At 40.9% G+C, this 20,430-nt stretch overlaps 1 protein-coding gene across 5 annotated transcripts in view; it reads right to left on the reverse strand.

Annotated features, from left to right (window-relative positions):
- trappc12 (trafficking protein particle complex subunit 12) overlaps nucleotides 1–20,430 on the reverse strand; it is a 173,879-nt gene that overhangs the window by 147,917 nt on the left and 5,532 nt on the right. For 2 of the 5 annotated variants that reach the window (XM_063038389.1, XM_063038399.1), the window contains exons 2-3: nucleotides 17,283–17,397; nucleotides 13,052–14,302 (exon numbers count right to left, since the gene is read on the reverse strand). In XM_063038389.1, coding sequence (XP_062894459.1) covers nucleotides 13,052–14,296 — 1,245 coding nt within the window. In that variant the 5' untranslated portion in view covers nucleotides 14,297–14,302; nucleotides 17,283–17,397. Of the gene's footprint in view, nucleotides 1–13,051; nucleotides 14,303–14,474; nucleotides 14,520–17,282; nucleotides 17,398–20,430 lie in introns of those variants that run through there. The other 3 variants (XM_063038380.1, XM_063038373.1, XM_063038404.1) reach the window with 2 other exon arrangements.

The raw sequence follows: 20,430 nt of genomic DNA on the forward strand, positions 1-20,430 counted from the left end.
TGTTCTGAATAGGCGCCCTTCAATCCTTAAGTCATGCCCTCTTGTACTAGACTCCCCCATCATGGGAAACAACTCTGCCGCACCCACTCTGTCCATGCCTTTCAACATTCAAAATGTTTCTATGAGGTCTCCCCTCATTCTTCTAAACTCCAAGGAATACAGTCCAAGAGCGGACAAACGTTCCTCATATGTTAACCCTCTCATTCCCAGAATCATTCCAGTGAATCTTCTCTGTACCCTCTCCAATGTTAGCACATCCTTTCTTAAATAAGGAGACCAAAACTGCCCACAGTACTCCAAGTGAGGTCTCACCAGCTCCTTGTAGAGCCTCAACATCACATCCCTGCTCCTATACTCTATTCCTCTAGAAATGAATGCCATCATTGCATTTGCCTTCTTCACTACCAACTCAACCTGGAGGTAAACCTTAAGGGTATCCTGTACGAGGACTCCCAAGTCTCGTTGCATCTCAGAACTTTGAATTCTTTCCCCATTTAAATACTAGTCCGCCCGTTTATTTCTTCTGCCAAAGTGCATAACCATACACTTTCCAACATTGTATTTCATTTGTCACTTCTTTGCCCATTCTTCCAATCTATCCAAGTCTCTCTGCAGACTCTCCGTTTCCTCAGGAAGGATGGATCCACTATTAAGTACTTTTAAATACTCCTTTCAGCATGCACTGCCTGCCTTTCTATTTGTTCATGAGGGAAGAATTAGATTTTTAGCACCGTTGTTCTGAGGTAGCAGTACATTGCAAGGCATAACAATCACTATAAATCACAAAATAAACAGGTAAATAGCACAAAGATAGCAGTCATGGACTGCTTGGAAATCTGACAGCAGAGGGAAAGAATCAGTTCCTAAAATGTTGAGTTTAGAGTCTTCACGTTCCTGTACCTCCTCCCTAATGGCAATAATGAGAAGGGGCAATGTCCCAGATATGATGGTCCTTAATGATGGATACTGCCTTCTTGAGCCAACACCTTTTGAAGATGTCCTCTTTGAAAAGTAAAGAAAAAGTTTGAAAAACTTCCTTCCAATATTTTTCAAGACATGGACAAGTCCAAAACATATGAATTAATGGAGCTTCTCCATTATTGCATCTACCACAGTAGGGAGATATATCGGAATAAAAATGAGATAGCTTATCTTTAGCCATATGGGCTCTAAGTACCGCCTTAAATTGTATGAAGGAATAGTGAGCACATAGCGATGAAGTATTAACCAGTTTAAAAATTTCATTCCAAGTTTCCTCAGATATTGATGTCTGTAAACCTTGTTCCTAGAGATTCTTAATTTTGTCTAAAGGAACATTCCTCATCTCCAGTAACATACCATAAATATCAGATATTGAACCATTATAAAAAGGTGTCAAATTAAAAACTACGTCCAGTAAGTTCTTGTCTGAGCTTACAGGAAAAGTGCATAATTGAGATCTTAGAAAGTCTCTGATTTGTAGATATCTAAAAAAGTGAGTTTACTTTTCAAAGCCAATTTTAAGCCTAATCCTCTGATGGCCCTATTCGGCATTGTTGCAGGACAAGATATCAAGTTGAAGACATCTGATTTACATATTTTGGCCTTTAGCTCTCTTATAGCTAGGAGGGTGCTTTTGTTTAAATGGAAAGATGTTTCTCCTCCTACTCATGCTCAATGGTTATGCGATGTTATGTCATGCTTAGATTTAGAGAAGATTTGTTGTTCAATTTCTGAATCACATCAAGACTTCCAAACATCGTGGGGACCCTTTCTGAATTTTTTTCAAAACTTTCAAAACCCTCAATTCGTTGTTCAAATTAGATGTTGGCTATTATTAATTTTTATTATACGAGAAGGTATTTTACCATTTTTTCTCCTTAATAAACAGCTTTGGTCTTGGTCGGGGTTAGACTTTTTTTGTAATAAGTTAGTGTATTTCAATATAACTTTGCCTAATCTACATGAATACGGGGTAATGAGATTGTTATTATGAATAGATATAATGTAATTGGTAGTTGTTTTTTTTTGACCTTTATATATACTTTCTTGTATTCTGTATTCATCTATGTAGAAACTAATAAAAATATTGAAAAAAAAAAGATGCCCTCTATGGTGGGAAGGGTTATACCCATGATGGAGCTGGCTGAATTGACAATGCTCTGCAGCCTCTTTCTATCCTGCACATTGGAGACTCCATACTGGGTGATGACATGATCAGTCAGAACGCTCTCCACTGTACATCTAGAGATTTGCTAGTTTTTTGCTGACATACAAAATCTCCTCAAGTTACAAATGAAATACAACCTCTTGATGCCTTCTTCGCGATTGCATCAATGTGTTGGGCCCAGGATAGATCCTCCGACATATTCATGCTAAGAAACTTGAATCTACTCTTCCTTTCCATTGCTGACTAAATTACTATTGGTGGTTGATCTCCTGACTTTCCATTCCTGAAATCCACAATTAATACCTTGGTCTTGCTGACATTGATTAAAAAGATTGTTGTTATGACACTTTAAGACCATAAGATATAGGAACAGAATTAAATCATTTGGTCCATCAAGTCTTTCATGGCTGATTTATAGTCTCCCCCCACCAACCCCATTCTCCTGCCTTCTTCCTGTAATCTTTAACATGCTTACTAAATAAGAAACTATCCACCTCCCTTTAAATATACCCAATGACTAGACCTCCAAAGATGTCTGTGGCAATGAATTCCACAGATTCACTACCAACTGGCTAAAGAAATTCTTCTTCATCTCTGTTCTAAGTGGACATCTGTCTATTCTGTAGCTCTACCCTCTGGTCCAAGACTCACCCACTACAGGAAACATCTCCACATCCACTCTATCTAGGTCTTTCAATAATCGATAGCTTTCAATGAGATCCTCTCTCATTCTTCTAAACTCCAGTGAGGACAGGCCCAGCGGTAACAAATGCTCCTCATACATTAACCCTTTTATTCCTGGAATCATTTTGAATCTCCTGTGGATCCTCATCTTCATAAGCAGCCCAAAACTGTTCACAATCCTCCAAGTGTGGTCCAAGCAGTGCCTTATAAATCCTGGGAATTATATCTTTGCTCATATTTTCTAGACCTCCTGAAATGAATGCAAGCATTACATTTTCCTTCCTTACTACTGACTCATCCTGCAAGTAAACCTTCAGGGAATCCTGTAGAGGCTGTTGCAAGAAACACAAGAATTTGATGGTCAGTGATTTTAACTTTCCACATATCGACTGCACCTCCCATACTGTAAAAGGGCTGGATAGGAAAGAGTTTGTTCAGGAAAGTTACCTAAATCAGTACCTAGAAGTCCTAACTGGAGAGAGTGTGATACTAGATTTCCTATTAGGGAATGAAACAGATCAGGTGACAGGAGTTTGTGCAGGGGAACACTTTGCATCTCGTGATCATAATGACATCAGTTTCAAGGTAATTATGAAAAATGATATCTCTGGTCCTCCTGTTGAGATTCTAAATTGGAGAAAGGCCAACTTTGATGGCATCAGAAAGAATCTGGCAAGTGTGGATTGGGACAGGCTGTTTTCTGGCAAAGGTGTACTTGGTAAGTGGGAAACTTTCAGAAGTGAAATTTTGAGAGTAAAGAGTTTATATGTTCCTTTCAGAATAAAAGGCAAGGATAACAGGCTTAGAGAAACTCGAGTTTCTGAGAGATATTGAGACTCTGGTCATGAAAAAAAGGAGCACAGCAGTATAGGCAAGTAGGAACAAATGAGGTACTTGAATACAGAAGTGCAAAAGAACACTTGAGGAGGCAATCAGGAGGGTTAAAAAAGCCATGAGGTTGCTCTAGCAGACAAGGTGAAGGAGAATCCTCAGGGCTTCTAGATGTATTAAGAGCAAAAGGACAGCAAGCAACAAAATTGATCCTCTGGAAGATCGAAGCGGTAATTCATTGATGGGGTCAAAAGAGATGGGGGAAGATCTTAAGTGGAATTTTTTGCATCTGTACTTCTTGGGAGATGGACACAGAGTCTATTGATAGGAGGCAATGTAGCAGTGAGGTCATGGACTCTAAACAGCTTGCAAAGAAGAAGGAGTTTGCTGTTTTGAGGTAAATTAGGGTGGATATATCCGGACAGGGTGTTCCCTCAGAACCTGTGGCAGGCTAGTGCAGAAACTGCAGGGGCCCTAGAACAGATATTTAAAACATCCTTAGGGGTGCTGGAGGATAGCTAATGTTGTTAAAGAAAGGAATTTATAGGCCTGTGAGTCTGACATCAGTAGTGGATTAGTTATTGGAATGTATTCTAAGGGACTGGAGTATTTGGATAGATAGTCAACATGGTTTTGTGTGTGGTAAGTTGTGTCTAACCAATCTTATAGAGCTTTCTGAGGAAATTACCAGGGAAGTTGATGAGGCAAGGATTACATGGCCTTTAGAATAGCCTTTGACAAGGTCCCACATTGGAGGTTAGGCAAGAAGGTTCAGTTGCTTGGCATTCAAGATGAGGTAGTAAATTGGATTAGACATTGGCTTTGAGGAAGAAGCCACAGAGTGATTGTAGGTGGTTGCCTCTCTGACTGGAGGCCCATGACTGCTGGTGTGCATGCCACTGGCTCTGTTGCTGTATGTCATCCATAATCAAAATCTTTATGATTATACGGTAAACTGGATCAGTAAATTTGTGGATGACTGCAAGATTGGGAGTGTCGTGGACATCAAGGTAGTCTAGCCAAGCCTGCAGCAGCATCTGAACCAGCAGAAAAAAAGGACTGTCAAATGGCTGATAGAATTTAATGCAGACAAAGGTGAAGGTTTACACTTTGGGAGGATCAACCAGTGTAGGTCTTACAGTGAGCTGGAGGGCATTGAGGAGTGCGGTTGAACACAGGGATCTGGGAATACAGATCCACAATTCTTTGAAAGTGGTGTCATAGGTAGATAGGGTCGGAAAGAAAGCTTTTGGAACATTCACCTTCATAAATCAATGTATTGAGTACAGGAGATGTGATGCTATGTTGGAATTGTTGTGCAAGATATTGGTGAGGCCTAATTTGGAGTATTGTGCCCTGCTTTGGTCACCTGCCTACAGGAAAGATGTGAATACAATTGAAAGAGTGCAGAAAAAATGTACAAGGATATTACCAGTACTTGAGGACCTGAGTTATTGGGAAAGATTGAAAATGTTAGGACTTTATTCCTTGGAATGTAGAAGATGATAAGACCATAGACCATAAGACAAAGGAGCAGAAATATGCCATTCGGCCCATTGAGTCTGCTCCGCCATTTTATCATGAGCTGATCCATTTTCTCTAATTTAGTCCCACTGCCCCGCCTTCTCACCATAACCTTTGATGCCCTGGCTATTCAAATACCTATCAATCTCTGCCTTAAATACACCCAATGACTTGGCCTCCACTGCTGCCCGTGGCAACAAATTCCATAGATTCACCACCCTTTGACTAAAAATTTTTTTTCGCATTTCTGTTCTGAAAGGGCGCCCTTCAATCCTGAAGTCATGCCCTCTCGTACTAGACTCCCCCATCATGGGAAACAACTTCGCCACATCCACTCTGTCCATGTCTTTTAACATTCGAAATGTTTCTATGAGGTCTCCCCTCATTCTTCTAAACTCCAAGGAATACAGTCCAAGAGCGGACAAACGTTCCTCATATGTTAACCCTCTCATTCCTGGAATCATTCTAGTGAATCTTCTCTGTACCCTCTCCAATGTCAGCACATCCTTTCTTAAATAAGGAGACCAAATCTGCCCACAGTACTCCAAGTGAGGTCTCACCAGCGCCTTATAGAGCCACAACATCACATCCCTGCTCCTATACTCTATTCCTCTAGAAATGAATGCCAACATTGCGTTCGCCTTCTTCACTACCGACTCAACCTGGAGGTTAACTTTAAGGGAATCCTGTACGAGGACTCCCAAGTCCTGTTGCATCTCAGAACTTTGTATTCTTTCCCCATTTAAATAATAGTCTGCCCGTTTATTTTTTCTGCCAAAGTACATAAGCATACACTTTCCAACATTGTACTTCATTTGCCACTTCTCTGCCCATTCTTCCAATCTATCCAAGTCTCTCTGCAGACTGTCCGTTTCCTCAGCACTACCGGCCCCTCCACCTATCTTCGTATCGTCAGCAAACTTAGCTACAAAGCCATCTATTCCATAATCCAAATCGTTGATGTACAATGTAAAAAGAAGCGGCCCCAACACTGATCCCTGTGGAACACCACTGGTAACCGGCAGCCAACCAGAATAGGATCCCTTTATTCCCACTCTCTGTTTCCTGCCAATCAGCCAACGCTCTATCCACGTATGTAACTTTCCTGTAATTCCATGGGTTCTTATGTTGTTAAGCAGCCTCATGTGTGGCACCTTGTCAAAGGCCTTCTGAAAATCCAAATATACAACATCCACTGCATCTCCCTTGTCTAGCCTACTGGTAATTTCCTCAAAAAATTGTAATAGGTTTGTCAGGCAGGATTTTCCTTTAAGGAATCCATGCTGAGTTCTGCCTATCTTGTCATATGCCTCCAGGTACTCTGTAACCTCATCCTTAACAATCGACTCCAACAACTTCCCAACCACCGACGTCAAGCTAACAGGTCTATAATTTCCTTTTTGCTTCCTTGCCCCCTTCTTAAATAGCGGAGTGACATTTGCAATCTTCCAGTCCTCCGGAACCATGCCAGAATCTATCGACTTTTAAAAGATCATCGCTATTGCCTCCACAATCTCCACAGCTACTTCCTTTAGAACATGAGGGTGCATTCCATCTGGTCCAGGAAATTTATCGACCTTTAGCCTATTCAGCTTCCTGAGTACTTTCTCTGTCGTAATTGTGACTGCGCACACTTCTCTTCCCTGCCACCCTTGAGTGTCTGGTATCCTGCTGTCTTCCTCAGTGAAGACTGATGCAAAATACTTGTTCAGTTCCTCTGCCAACTCCTCATCTCCCATTACAATTTCTCCAGCATCATTTTCTATCGGTCCTATATCTACTCTCACCTGTCTTTTACTCTTTATATACTTGAAAAAGCTTTTAGTATCCTCTTTGATATTATTTGCTAGTTTCCTTTCATAGTTAATCTTTTCTCTCTTAATGACCTTCTTGTTTTCCTTTTGTAAGGTTTTAAAGACTTCCCAATCCTCTGTCTTCCCACTAATCTTTGCTTCCTTGTATGCTCTCTCCTTAGCTTTAACTTTCGCTTTGACTTCTCTAGTCAACCACGGTTGCATCCTTCTTCTACTTGAAAATTTCTTCTTTTTTGGAATATACCTGTCTTGCACATTCCTCATTTCTCACATAAACTCCAGCCACTGCTGCTCTGCCATCTTTCCCGCCAGTGTCTCTTTCCAGTCAACTTTGGCCAGTTCCTCTCTCATGCCACTGTAGTTTCCTTTACTCCACTGAAACACCGACACATCAGATTTCGGCTTCTCTTTTTCTAATTTCACAGTGAACTCAATCATGTTATGATCACTGCCTCCTAAGGGTTCATTCACCTCAATCTCTCCAATCACCTCCGGTTCATTACACAATACCCAATCCAGTACAGCCGATCCCCCAGTGGGCTCAACAACAAGCTGTTCTAAAAAGCCATCTCGCAGACATTCTACAAATTCTCTCTCTTGAGATCCAGTACCGACCTGATTTTTCCAATCTACTCGCATGTTAAAATCCCCCACAATTATCATAACACAATATGATAAGCCTTCTGACAAGCCTTTTCTATTTCTAGTTGTAATTTGCAGTCCACATCCCTGCAGCTGTTTGGAGGCCTATAAATAACCGCCATCAGGGTCCTTTTACCCCTGCTATTCCTTAGCTCAACCCATAAAGATTCTGCACCTTCTGATCCTATATCACCTCTTTCTAATGATTGAATATCATTTCTTACCAATAAAGCCACGCTTCCCCCTCTGCCTATCTTCCTATCCTTCTGATACACCGTGTATCCTTGGAGGTTCAGCTTCCAGAGACATGCATCCTTTAGCCAGGTCTCAGTGATGGCCACAATATCATACCTGCCAATCTGTAGCTGTATAACAAGATCATCCACCTTATTTCTTATGCTGTGTGCATTTAAGTATAACACCTTAAGACCAGTATTTGATACTTTTTGCTTTGATTTCACTGCAACTTTATTGCACTGTAACTCATCCCAATGGCTACACATTTGCCCCATCACCTGCCTGTCTTTCCTGACATCTTTACTGCTCTGCTATGATGGAGGTATACAAGGGTGATGAGTGTGTGGAATGAGCTGCCAGCACAAGTGATGGATGTGGGGTTGATTTCAATATTTAAGAGAAATTTGAAAAAGTACATGGAGGGCTATGGTCCAGGTGCAGGTTGATGGGACTAGGCAGGTTGATGGTTCAGCACAGATTAGATAGGTTGAAAGGTCCATTTTGGTGCTGTAGTGTTCTATGACTATTTTCCGATATTCATCTGGAATTATTACAAACTATATTCATAAAATTATAAATGAGAGTCATATAATTTCCCAAGTATTAACTCAGTCCTTACAACCAACATAACATTTTTAGGGAACGTTAAAGCAAGGTGGTTTCTAAGTAAGTAAACAGAAATTTGGTTGGGTTACATTTAAAATATTGTATATCTTTATGTTACCCCATTACAGAAAGGACGTGGAAGCTTTCAGAAGGGTACAGATGAGTTTTACCAGGATGCTGCCTGGATTAGAAAGGTATGAACTACAAAGGTAGTGACAAACTTGATTTTTTTCCCCTCTCTGGCGCATTGGAGGCTGAAGAGAAACCCGTTAGGAGTTAATAAAATTATGAGAGACACAGACAGTGTTGGCAGAATCTTTCTACCTAGGGAGACATACCAAGTAAACTATTTAAGATGAGACGGGGGTGAAGTTTAAAGGAGATATGCAGGGTTCTTTTGTAGAGAGAGAGAGAATGGAAGGTGCCCTAAATTGGCTGCCAGTGGTTGTGGTGGAAGCTGTTATGACGATGGTATTTAAGAGGCTTTTAGATAGGCACTTGAAAATGCAGGGAATGGAGAGATATAGATCATGTGCAGCAGGAAGAGATTTAATTTAATTAGGTATCATGTTTGGCACAGATGTCATGGGCAAAATGGTCTGATCCTGTTTTATGTGTCCTCCAGCACAGCACAATGATTGACACCGCATGCTTGTTGTGGCCAATTTCCTCACATCCAGCTTAACCCAACAAGTGTTGAGCCTGTACACTTTGCCAGTGGAAGAGTTATCAATACCCTTTTTTAGCATCTCCCTTCAATAGATCACTCACTTGCAAAAGAAAACAAAGGTCTTCACAACTCTTTAGTCTATCGTGAATGATTGTATTAGCATTATGGCCACAGAAGAAATCTGGATGTAATAATGACAAGAATTTGTACTACATGAAGCATCTTCAACTTAGGTTTTCATTTTCATACTTATGTCAATCTTACTGATGTACTAACACTGGCTCTCATCACCAAATCACACCTTGATCTAACCTCCAAACATGTTCTCCTTCAACATGCTCACTATACTACTCCATCTTGACTTTCATTTAAAATAGCATTTTACCAACTGTAATAAAAAATTTCTTATCAAGCTATTTTCATTGCATTCTTCCCCTGGCCTTTGCACTAAGAAACTTATTATCTAGTGCAAATTCAAACTCCATCACAATTGCTCTCTTAATCTTACTTAGCCTTTTAAGCCTCCATTATTGGTCATCACTGATTCACCTCCACGACCTCACTATTCCCATCAAAGGTGTTGCTCCACAAATGAAAACTAACAGCAAAATATTATGACAGCTCATATTTTTATAAAACCACAGCTCTAGATCATAAAAAAAATAACAGCACAGTACAGGCACTTCAGACCATGATGTTGTACTGACCGTTTAACCTACTCCTAGATAAATCTAACCCCTCCTTCCCACATTAGCTTCCATTTTGCTATCATGCATGTGCCTATTAAATGTCCCCAATGTATCTGCCTGGCAGCAAGTTCACACCCACTGCTCTGTGTAAGAACCATATCTCTGCAAACACCCCTCTGCTTTCCTGGAATCACCTGAAAATTACGTCCACTCCTATTAGCCATTTCTATACTGGGATAAAAAGTTTCTGGTGTCCATTCAATCTAGTCCCTTATCATCTCTCATCTGCTTCCAATCCAAAGAGAAAAGCTTTAGCTTGCTCAACCAATCCTCATAAGACAATCTAATTTAGGCAGCATCCTAGTAAATCTCCCCTACACCCTCTCAAAAGTTTCCACATCCTTCATTTAATGAGATGACCAGGAATGAACATAATAATCCACGTGTGGTCGAACCAGAATTTTATAAAGCCACAACACTACTTCACAGCCCTGAACTCAAATCCACAGACTAATGCAGGCCAATACACCAAACACTTTCTTACAACCCTATCAACAACTTTGCGAGATCTAGGTTTCCTATAAACATTATATTATATTATATAGAAAATAAACAATATTTCCTCCAATGAAAGATCTATGTGGCAGGATCCCTCTGTTCCTCTGTACTGCCTTGAATCCTGCCATTAACTCTATATTCTGTCTTCAGTTCGACCTTCCAAAGTGAATCACTTCAGAATTTTCCTGGTTGAACACCATCTGTCACTTTACAAGCCCAGCTCTACACCCCAACAATGTCCCATCATAATCCTCAACAACCTTTTATATAAGGAGTTCCCAACTTTCTTTGGGTTACTGCTTTATTGGGTCCCATATCGTGTCTTGAGTGTCTGCTCTCCCTCTACTGCCATTACATAAAAATGATAAAGAACTTTGCTTTATGATGCACAGTTTAAACTGTCCTTTATTTAGCACCTAACTCTCAGAACTCACTTTGCAAAACCTCATCCCTCTTGCTATCCATGTCATTGGAGCCTACATGGACCACAACCTCTGGCCGCTCACCGTCCCACTTAATAATGCTGGGAACTTAATCCGAGATGTCCCAGGCACTATCACCTGGGAGGTGACACACCATCCAGGGATCGCATTCTCTTCCACAGAACCTCCTTTCTATTCCCCTAACTAACAAATCCCTTATCACCACTGTGTGCCTCTTCTCCTCCCCTTCTGAGCCAGAGCCAGAGCCAGACCTGGTGACAGGGACCTGATCATTGTGACTTTCCTCTGCAAAGTCACCCCCTATCAGTATCCAAAGTGGTGTTCTTGTTGTTTAGGGGATGGCTACACTGGCTGGTTAATCCCTTTCATCCTCCTGTCACCAGTTTCCAGTCTCCTGTACCTTGAGTGTAACTATATGTCCTATCTATCATCCCCTCAGCCTCCCGAATGATCTGGAGTTCATCCAGTTTCAGTTCCAACTCCTTAAATGTGCAGTACTAGAAGCTGCAGCTGGATGCACTTCTTTCAGTTGAAGTCGTCAGGGACACTGGATGTCTCCCTGCCTTCCCACATCCCACAAGAAGAGAATTCGACTGTCCTACCTTGCATACCTACTGTTCTAACTGTGTAATTATAAAGAAGGAAACAATAAATAAATTGACAGAAAAAATCTACCTGCAGCTTTTCACCTTCTCTTATTCCACTCTTTCCTTGCTAAAGCTTCAAGGAACTAAAGTCTCAAAATCCCCACCCTAACAAAGGCCACCTCATTTCTCATTTACCCCTGCCTTATTTTAATTTGATCTTTGATTGGTCACTGTGCAAAGGTCCGTTTGAACTTTTTTATGTTCTTGAATTTGTGCAAAAACATTTTGACCCAATCTTATATAAAATAAATCCTCTTGTTGAAAAGTCAATAACAGCATTTTCAAGATTAGCAGTTTGCAAACTGCAAGGCCATAGTAGATGGAAACTCCAGTCTGAACAGTTTTTCCATTACCCTATAACTTATTACAATACCCTAGCAATTTTTCAGTGATCTTTTCTACAGCAGCTCTAAATACGTGAGTTTTCCAAATAGGTTGTGCTTAATTAAAGGGGGTAGCAGTAAAAGGAACATCAACAAATTAATAAAGTTTACTACATTGTGAAAGATGTTTGGCAGGGCTATCAACTTTGAACCCAGATGATAAATAAATGTGTATTCTAAATGATAAGAAGCTGAAAACAGACTATCACACACAGAATTAGAAGTCCAGGTATGGAAATCACCAAAAAGTAGCACAGATATAATAAATAATTAAAAACAATTTATTCACAATTATATCAGGAATAAATATTAAATGATGATAAAATCCATTGCCTGGACTTGTACTCTTTTGAAAGGCAGAAAATTAAAAAAGATCTAATTGATGTATTTGAAATAGTTAACAGAAAGCCTATTTACTCTGGTGAGAGAGTGATAACCTTCAAATTAGAGGCAAATCACTGATGTTAGGATGTTCACAGAAAAACTGATGGAAATGTTCTACTCAAAAGCAGATCAAACACACTGAAGTTAGAAAACAGAAAAATTCTGTTCAATGCAAAGAGACTAGAACTTGCAGCTCTATCCCAATATACTCACCCTTTCCTTTAGCTACCACTATAATCAATCTTAAATGATCTGGTCTCTGCTTCCGTCACTAACTTTGGATGTGATATCTTCACAACACAAGCAGTAAAAACTTCTTGCTACTGCACCTTAAATTTTTCACATTTTCAAAGCTATACCTTTGTCTGAAACTATTCTATTGCGTAATTTTTCATAATTTAATGCACCAGCTTTAAACACCTCACAACTCATGGTCTATTCTTCAAAGGGTTAGGGTTAATTGACCCTGAATTTTTAAGTATTTAATGTTGGTTTCTCTTCTTATCTAAGCCTAGGAGTTTAAACTGCACTTATAAAAGGGTGATCTATTACTTAATAGAATAAATTACTTTTGTAAAGAACAGACTTTACATAGCTTTCAGTAGGGAAAAGACCCTAGAAAGAAAAGTAAATGTAATATATACTATATACAGCATTTGTATTCATCCAAAGAAACATTATTTTATTCCCTTATGAAATGCACACCTGGATCTAGCAGGCTCAATATTAGAAATGCTGTCAAATTAACAACTGCCAGCATTTTCATGACACAGAAACGAAACGGACTTACTTGTACATTGTCAAACTTTAAACCAGGCATGGTCAACTTCTCCTTGTCAATGAATACTGTGTTGTACTGTTGAGTAGCTACAGAAATTAGAATTTTCCTAGTCTCTTCAGATGGAAGCCAAGCATCATACCGCCTGTCTATCTCACTCATATTTAATGCTGTTGCAAAGGGATCGTCACTTCCTGCAAATGCTGCTTGGAGCTGAGTGAAGGGCTTGGGTGACAGAGATGTTTCTGTAGATGATGCTGCCGAAGGTGTTATACCATTTCCTATAATGAAGGATTTGTTTGTGGGGCTAGATGGACTCGTTATCCCTGGAGCAGAAAGTGAGGACAATCGATCAGGCACTGAAGCACTAGCATTTGGATTGCTAACAGAAATTAAAGATGTTGATGTAAATGAGTCAAAAAATTCTGCTGCTGATGAACTTGAACAGACATCGTCTGTGAAAAATTTGCTTAGGCTAGGACTTGGATGAACTCCAAATAGTGGTTTATTTGGAGTATCAATGATAGTTCCAAAGCTGGGAGATTTTACCATCTGCGGTTCATAGCCATCTGCTTTCAAAGGAGTATTGACCTGGTCTTTGTCTTGCTTGTCCTGATTAAAAATTGTGCACACTGGCAGATTTTCATCCTTTGCTGAATGAGTGGTTACTGGCACCTGACCCTGTTTCTCCTGCAATTCTAAGTCAACCTGGCCATCTGATCCATTTTCAGGACTTTCTTCTGGAACTTGATCGTCTTCTGATCCGACTGCAAGTTCCAGATTCTGTGTGGCAGACGTTTCATCCTGTATTGGAGTTTTATCATCATCAGCATTATGTACAGATGTTACATGTTCAATTTGTTGAGCAGAAGCCTCTTTATAATCCTCCTTTTCAGAACGTACTGGTGGAACATCACCACATTCCATGTCTAAAGCCTCTTCACAGTCATGCAGCATTGCTAGGTCTCCAACATCACCCTCACTATTACTAGGTGAGTCAGATATTATTACACTCTCCATCATCTGTTCATTAAGCTTATCCATCAGATTCATTTGACAGGTATCAGGCAATTTATCTGTGGGCTCCGATACAAATGTATCAGCACGTAGGTCAATATTTTCTGTTCCAAATAGCAATTGCTGCTGCTGAGTTTGAGATTCCTGGAGCTCTGTTTTCATATTCTCTTTATTCATCTCCTCACCAATACTTAACGTTACAGTATCAGTAACCTTGGAGCCTAGTTGAAGATTTTCCATATTTTCCTGCAACCAAAATTCATAATTTTAGTGCGTTGCATATTAAAATTCTGCTCCAACATTATGGCCAATCTGCAGCCTCCACATAATTCACATATGTTAACATTAGTAGGAGAATGGAATGGCTAGTTTAAATTAAATTATTTTCTTTGCTGGCAACTTATTGTCACATTTGTACCTCCACATTGATTGTGTGTCCACCCTTTTGGTGCGGTCTTTCATTGATTCTACTATGGTCCTTGGAGCTACTGTGTATGCCCACAAGAAAAAGAAAATGAATCTTAGCATTGTATTTAATGGCATATATTTACTTTGAATTTTGAAATTATATTGATTTAAATGTCTAACCCTTAATAAAAAAGTTACTTCCTCCAAGCCACGTATTATTCCTTGACTTAAAAAAATGACGACAATGTTGCATTAGTTGTTAAAAATACAATGCTAATATACCTTTGTTGGAACTACTATCCCCCACACACTTACAAATAATAGGTATTAACAGCAATTTTATAGGCATGGTTGAATTTTACAACAATAATTTGCACCATCTGAACAGATGATCTAATTTGGTACAAGTACTATGCTATATGCTTTCAGAACTGCAGGAAAACATTAAGATTTGGCATAACAATCTGTTCAGAACACTCTGATAAAAATTATATGAAAAAAGAGCTAGAACATTGCAACTTTTTTTTGTCAACTATCTGTTTGTCAATGATAGGACAATCCCTAAAGGTATATATGCACCACTGATTCTGTCGTCTTCAAGCAGGCTTTAATGGTTAGCCTAAGCTGCTATGTTGAACACAACTTCCAGATCCTGTACTAGAGAACACAAATAATTGTCTGACATACAGAAAATAAACATTCATCAGCATCTTCAGCAATTAATCTTTTCATCAGATGGATATTCATATATGTAGTCTGGGCTGCTTCCAAATATTTAAACATCTAATTAACAGTAAGATCATATAACATGCAAGAAAGACAGATTTAGCTTTTTTGTTAATTATAGGGCAACCTTTAACCCAATACAAAGATCTGATATGAAGACAATTATGGACTGCAGTAGACTAGTGGAAACGAATATAATCCATCATTATAAAAATTAATTATGTTGTCAACAAGTTACATCAACAATTCCGCACATAATTTGCTTTAGTAATTCAGTCTCAAAAGTAGTTAAAATAATTTTCATTCCTACATGGTGTTAAATATTAAAATTCTTTTCCAGGTCATTTGATGACATTAAAGTTATATTGATTCAGTGAGCTCCGTGCTTGCCATGACGCTGAGCTCTTCTTCCACCGCCTCCATCTCCGTGCCTACTTCTTTGGCAAAGGCTCTCCAGTTCTCACCAATGACCCCTTCTCCTGTCTTCAACCCTGCTTCTCTTCCTGGACACCCCACTCTGGTCTTCTGCCTGCCCTGGATCTTTTCATTGCTAACTACCGACGAGACATCGACCGTCTTGACTTCATCAATCCTCTCTCCAATTCTAACCTCACTTCTTCCAAATACATTGCTCTCCACTCTCAGACACCTCTTCTAATTTAACTCTTGAAAAGCGGTCTACAAACGACCAGGCCATTCTCTACCACACCATCACTATTGATTCTGAGGATCTCCCAACCACTGCCATCTACCTCATAGTTTCCTTACTCCGCACCCAAGATCCACAAACCTGTCTGTCCAGGTAGTCCCATTGTCTCTACTTGTTCCTGCCCCACCAGACTTAAATCTGCAGACCCGACTCATTTTTAGCCCCCCTAGTTCAGTCCCTTCCTATTTACATCCATGATAATTCACACACTCTTACTCTTTGCAGTAATTTCAAGTTCCCTGACCTCAATCATCTTATTTTCACTCTGGATGTCCAGTCCCTATGTACTTCTATCCCCCAGTCAGGAAGACTTCAAAGCTCTGTTTCTTTTTGGACACCGGACCCAACCAATTCTCCTCCACCACCATTCTCCTCCATCTGGTGAAACTGGTCCTGGCCAATTCTCTGGATTCTTTCAAGAAAGAGTTAGATAGAGCTCTTAAGGATAGCGGAGTCAAGGATACGGGGAGAAGGCAGGAACAGGGTACTGATCGTAGATGATCAGCCATGATCACAGTGAATGGCAGTGCTGGCTCAAAGGGCCGAAGGGCCTACTCCTGCACCTATTGTCCTCACTCTCAATAATTTCTCCTTCAGCTCCTCCCACATCCTTCAAACAAAAGGTTTGGGCACTCTCATGAGTTCCAGTTATGCCTGTTTTCTGGCTATGTGCAACAGTCAATGTTCCAAGCCTAAACTGATATCACTCCCCAACTTTTCCTCCACTATATCGATGACTGCATTGGTGTTGTTTCCTGCAACCGTGCTGAGCTCATGGACTTCATCAACTTTGCCTGCAACTTCCACCCTGCCCTCAAATTTAACTAGTCCATATCTGACAACTCCCTGCCCTCTACCCATCACTGTGTCCCCATCTCTGGAGACAGCTTACCTACTGATTTTTTTTTATAAACCCACTGATTCTCAAAGCTACCTGGACTATACCTCTTCCCATCTTATTACTTGTAAAAATGCCATCCCTTTCTCTTAATTCCTCTGTCTCTGCAGAAGACTCTAGAACTAGTCTCTAGAACTATGGAGATGTCCCCCTCCTTCAAAGAAAGAGGCTTCCCTTCCTCCACCATCAACGCTGCCCTCACTGGCATCTCTTCCGATTCGCACACATCTGCCTGCCCTCACCTCATCCACCTGCCAACCTACTAGTGATAGGGTTCCTCTTGTCCTCAACTACCATCCCACCAGCCTCTGCGTCCAGCACATAATTATCTGTAACTTCTGCCACCTCCAAAGGGATCCCACTACCAAGCACATCTTCCACTCCCCCACTCTCCCACTCTCCACAGGGATCTCTCCCTGAACAACTCCCCTCTCCACTGATCTCTCTCCTGGCATTTAACCTTGCAAGCGGAACAAATACTACACCTGTCTCTACACCACAACCATTCAGGGCCCCGAACAGTCGTTCCAGGTGAGGTGACACTTCATCTGTGAGTCTGTTGGGGTCATCTATGGTATCCGGTGCTGCCAGTGTGGCCACCTGTATAATGGTGAGACCCAACATAGATTAGGAGATTGCTTCGCTGAGCACCTATGAAGCCACACTCAGGTTGGAGGAGCATTCCCATTCTGATATGTCAATCCATAGCCTCCTCTATTGTCACGATGAGGCCACAGCTAGGTTAGAGGAAGAACACCTTATATTTCATCTGTGTAGCCTCTAACTAGATGGCTTGAACACCGATTACTTGAACTTCCGGTAATTTCTCTCTCCTCCCCCCCCAACTTTACCATTACCCATTTAAACTTCCCTCTCTCACCTCATCTCCTTAACTGTTCATCAACTCCCTCTACCTTTTCTTGCATGGCCTTCTGTCCTCGTAAATCTCCTCTGCACCCTTTGATGGAGAAGATGGTAAGTTGATGGAAAAGATCCTGAGAGGCAGGATTTATGAATATTTGGAGAGGCATAATATGTTTAGGAATAGTCAGCATGGTTTTGTCAAAGGCAGGTCGTGCCTTACGAGCCTGATTGAATTTTTTGAGGATGTGACTAAACACATTGATGAAGAAAGAGCAGTAGATGTAATGTATATGGATTTCAGTAAGGCATTTGATGAGTACCCCATGCAAGGCTTATTGAGAAAGTAAGGAGGCATGGGATCCAAGGGGACATTGCTTTGTGGATCCAGAACTGGCTTGCCCACAGAAGGCAAAGAGTGGTTGTAGATGGGTTCATATTCTGCATGGAGGTTGGTGACCAGTGGTGTGCCTCGGGGATCTGTTCTAGGACCCTTACTCTTCGTGATTTTTATAAATGACCTCGATGAGGAAGTGGAGGGATGGTCTAGTAAGTTTGCTGATAACACAAAGGTTGGAGGTGTTGTGGATAGTGTGGAGGGCAGTCAGAGGTTACAGCGGGACATTGATAGGATGCAAAACTGGGCTGAGAAGTGGCAGATGGAGTTCAACCCAGATAAGTGTGAAGTGGTTCATTTTGGTAGGTCAAATATGATGGCAGAATATAGTATTAATGGTAAGACTCTTGGCAGTGTGGAGGATCAGTGGGATCTTGGGGTCTGAGTTCATAGGACGCTCAAAGCAGCTGCGCAGGTTGACTGTGGATAAGAAGGCATACGGTGTATTGGCTATCATTAACAGTGGAATTGAACTTAGGAGCCGAGTGGTAATGTAGCAGCTATACAGGACCCTGGTCAGACCCCACTTGGAGTACTGTGCTCAGTTCTGGTCACCTCACTACAGGAAGGACGTGGAAGCCATAGAAAGGGTGCAGAGGAGATTTACAAGGATGTTGCCTGGATTGGGGAGCATGCCTTATGAGAATAGGTTGAGTGAACTCGACCTTTTCTCCTTGGAGCGATGGAGGATGAGAGGTGACCCGATAGAGGTGTACAAGATGATGAGAGGCATTGATTGTGTGGATAGGCAGAGGATTTTTCCCAGGGCTGAACTGGTTGCCACGAGGACACAGGTTTAAGGTGCTGGAAAGTAGGTACAGAGGAGATGTCAGGGATAAGTTTTTTTACTCAGAGAGTGGTGAGTGCATGGAATGGACTGCCGGCAACAGTGGTGGAGGTAGATACAATAGGGTCTTTCAAAAGCTATTTGGATAGGTACCTGGAGCTTAGAAAAACAGAGGACTATGGGTAAGCCTAGTAATTTCTAAGGTAGGGACATGTTCGACGTAACTTTGAGGGCCAAAGGGCCTGTATTGTGCTGTATGTTTTCTATGTTTCTATGTTTTCAATGTCCTCTCCTATCAGATCCCCCCGCCCTTCTCCAGCCCTTTATCTCTTTCACTATTCGACTTCCCAGTTCTCCTACCACCTTGTATTTCTTCCTACCCTTCCCCCCACCTTGTTTTTCTGACTTCTCATCTTTTTTTCTCTAGTCCTGATGAAGGGTCTTGGCCTGAAATATCAACGGTTTACTCTTTTCCATCAATGCTGTCTGGCCTGCTGAGTTCCTCCAGCATTTTGTGCATGTTATATTAATTTGCCAACTCTTTAAACATTTTTATCTTCCTATGCTCGAACACAGTACAAGAAAGAAATACTTATCTTTAATGAAAGACTGTATATAAATTTTCCCCTCAAAATAGTCATGATCATCTCCGAACTATTCTAGTCAACTATTCATTATGAAACAATTGTTCTAAGGCAAATTATGTTTAATTCATGTTGCACATTCAGATTTCCATTGTGTTTTTGAATATTCATTCATGACCTCTTTCATCCCTTTCCAACCCTAAAATTGTTTATTTTCCAAACCCTAAAATTTATCTGCTCCTTTGCTTCAAACCCTTGAACATCACCACTTTTAAATGCTCCAGCACCAATAGCTTCAGCTTCAATACCCTCCTTCAACATCTCCACTTGAATCAACGTTTTCAGATACCATCCATGGGGGGAAAAAATTGGCTACCACTGGCAGTTTAAGGTCAAACACGAGGAAATCTGCAGATGCTGGAATTTCAAGCAACACCTATAAAAGTTGTTGGTGAAAGCAGCAGGCCAGGCAGCATCTCTAGGAAGAGGTACAGTCCAAGTTTCGGGCTGAGACCCTTCATCAGGACTAACTGAAAGAAGAGCTAGTAAGAGATTTCAAAGTGGGAGGGGGAGGGGGAGATCCGAAATGATAGGAGAAGACAGGAGGGGGAGGGATAGAGCCAAGAGCTGGGAAGTTGATTGGCAAAAGGGATATGAGAGGATCATGGGACAGGAGGCCTAGGGAGAAAGAAAAGGGGGAAGGGGGAGAAAAGTTTAAGATCAGATTTAGCTTTATAAGGGTCATTGTATAATGCCTCCAAATACATTTTTTTCAGTGAAGGCAAAATCGATATGGACAAGGTTACACTTACTGAACCACAGAATGAGATCCATACAGCGTGTTGCCATTCAGCCCTTTACAGGCACATGGGCTTTCTGTTAACAGTGAAGCTTATTACCTTCACCAACATCAACTGACCTTTTTTCTTTTTTGGAAGGCAGAAGTCTGTCTTTATATTTCAGTTCAGCAAAAAATTCCAGAGGTTAGTCACTAACTGAATAAA

This window comes from Mobula hypostoma, chromosome 2, assembly GCF_963921235.1.
Source record: "Mobula hypostoma chromosome 2, sMobHyp1.1, whole genome shotgun sequence".
In the NCBI taxonomy this organism is placed as follows: Eukaryota; Metazoa; Chordata; class Chondrichthyes; order Myliobatiformes; family Myliobatidae; genus Mobula; species Mobula hypostoma.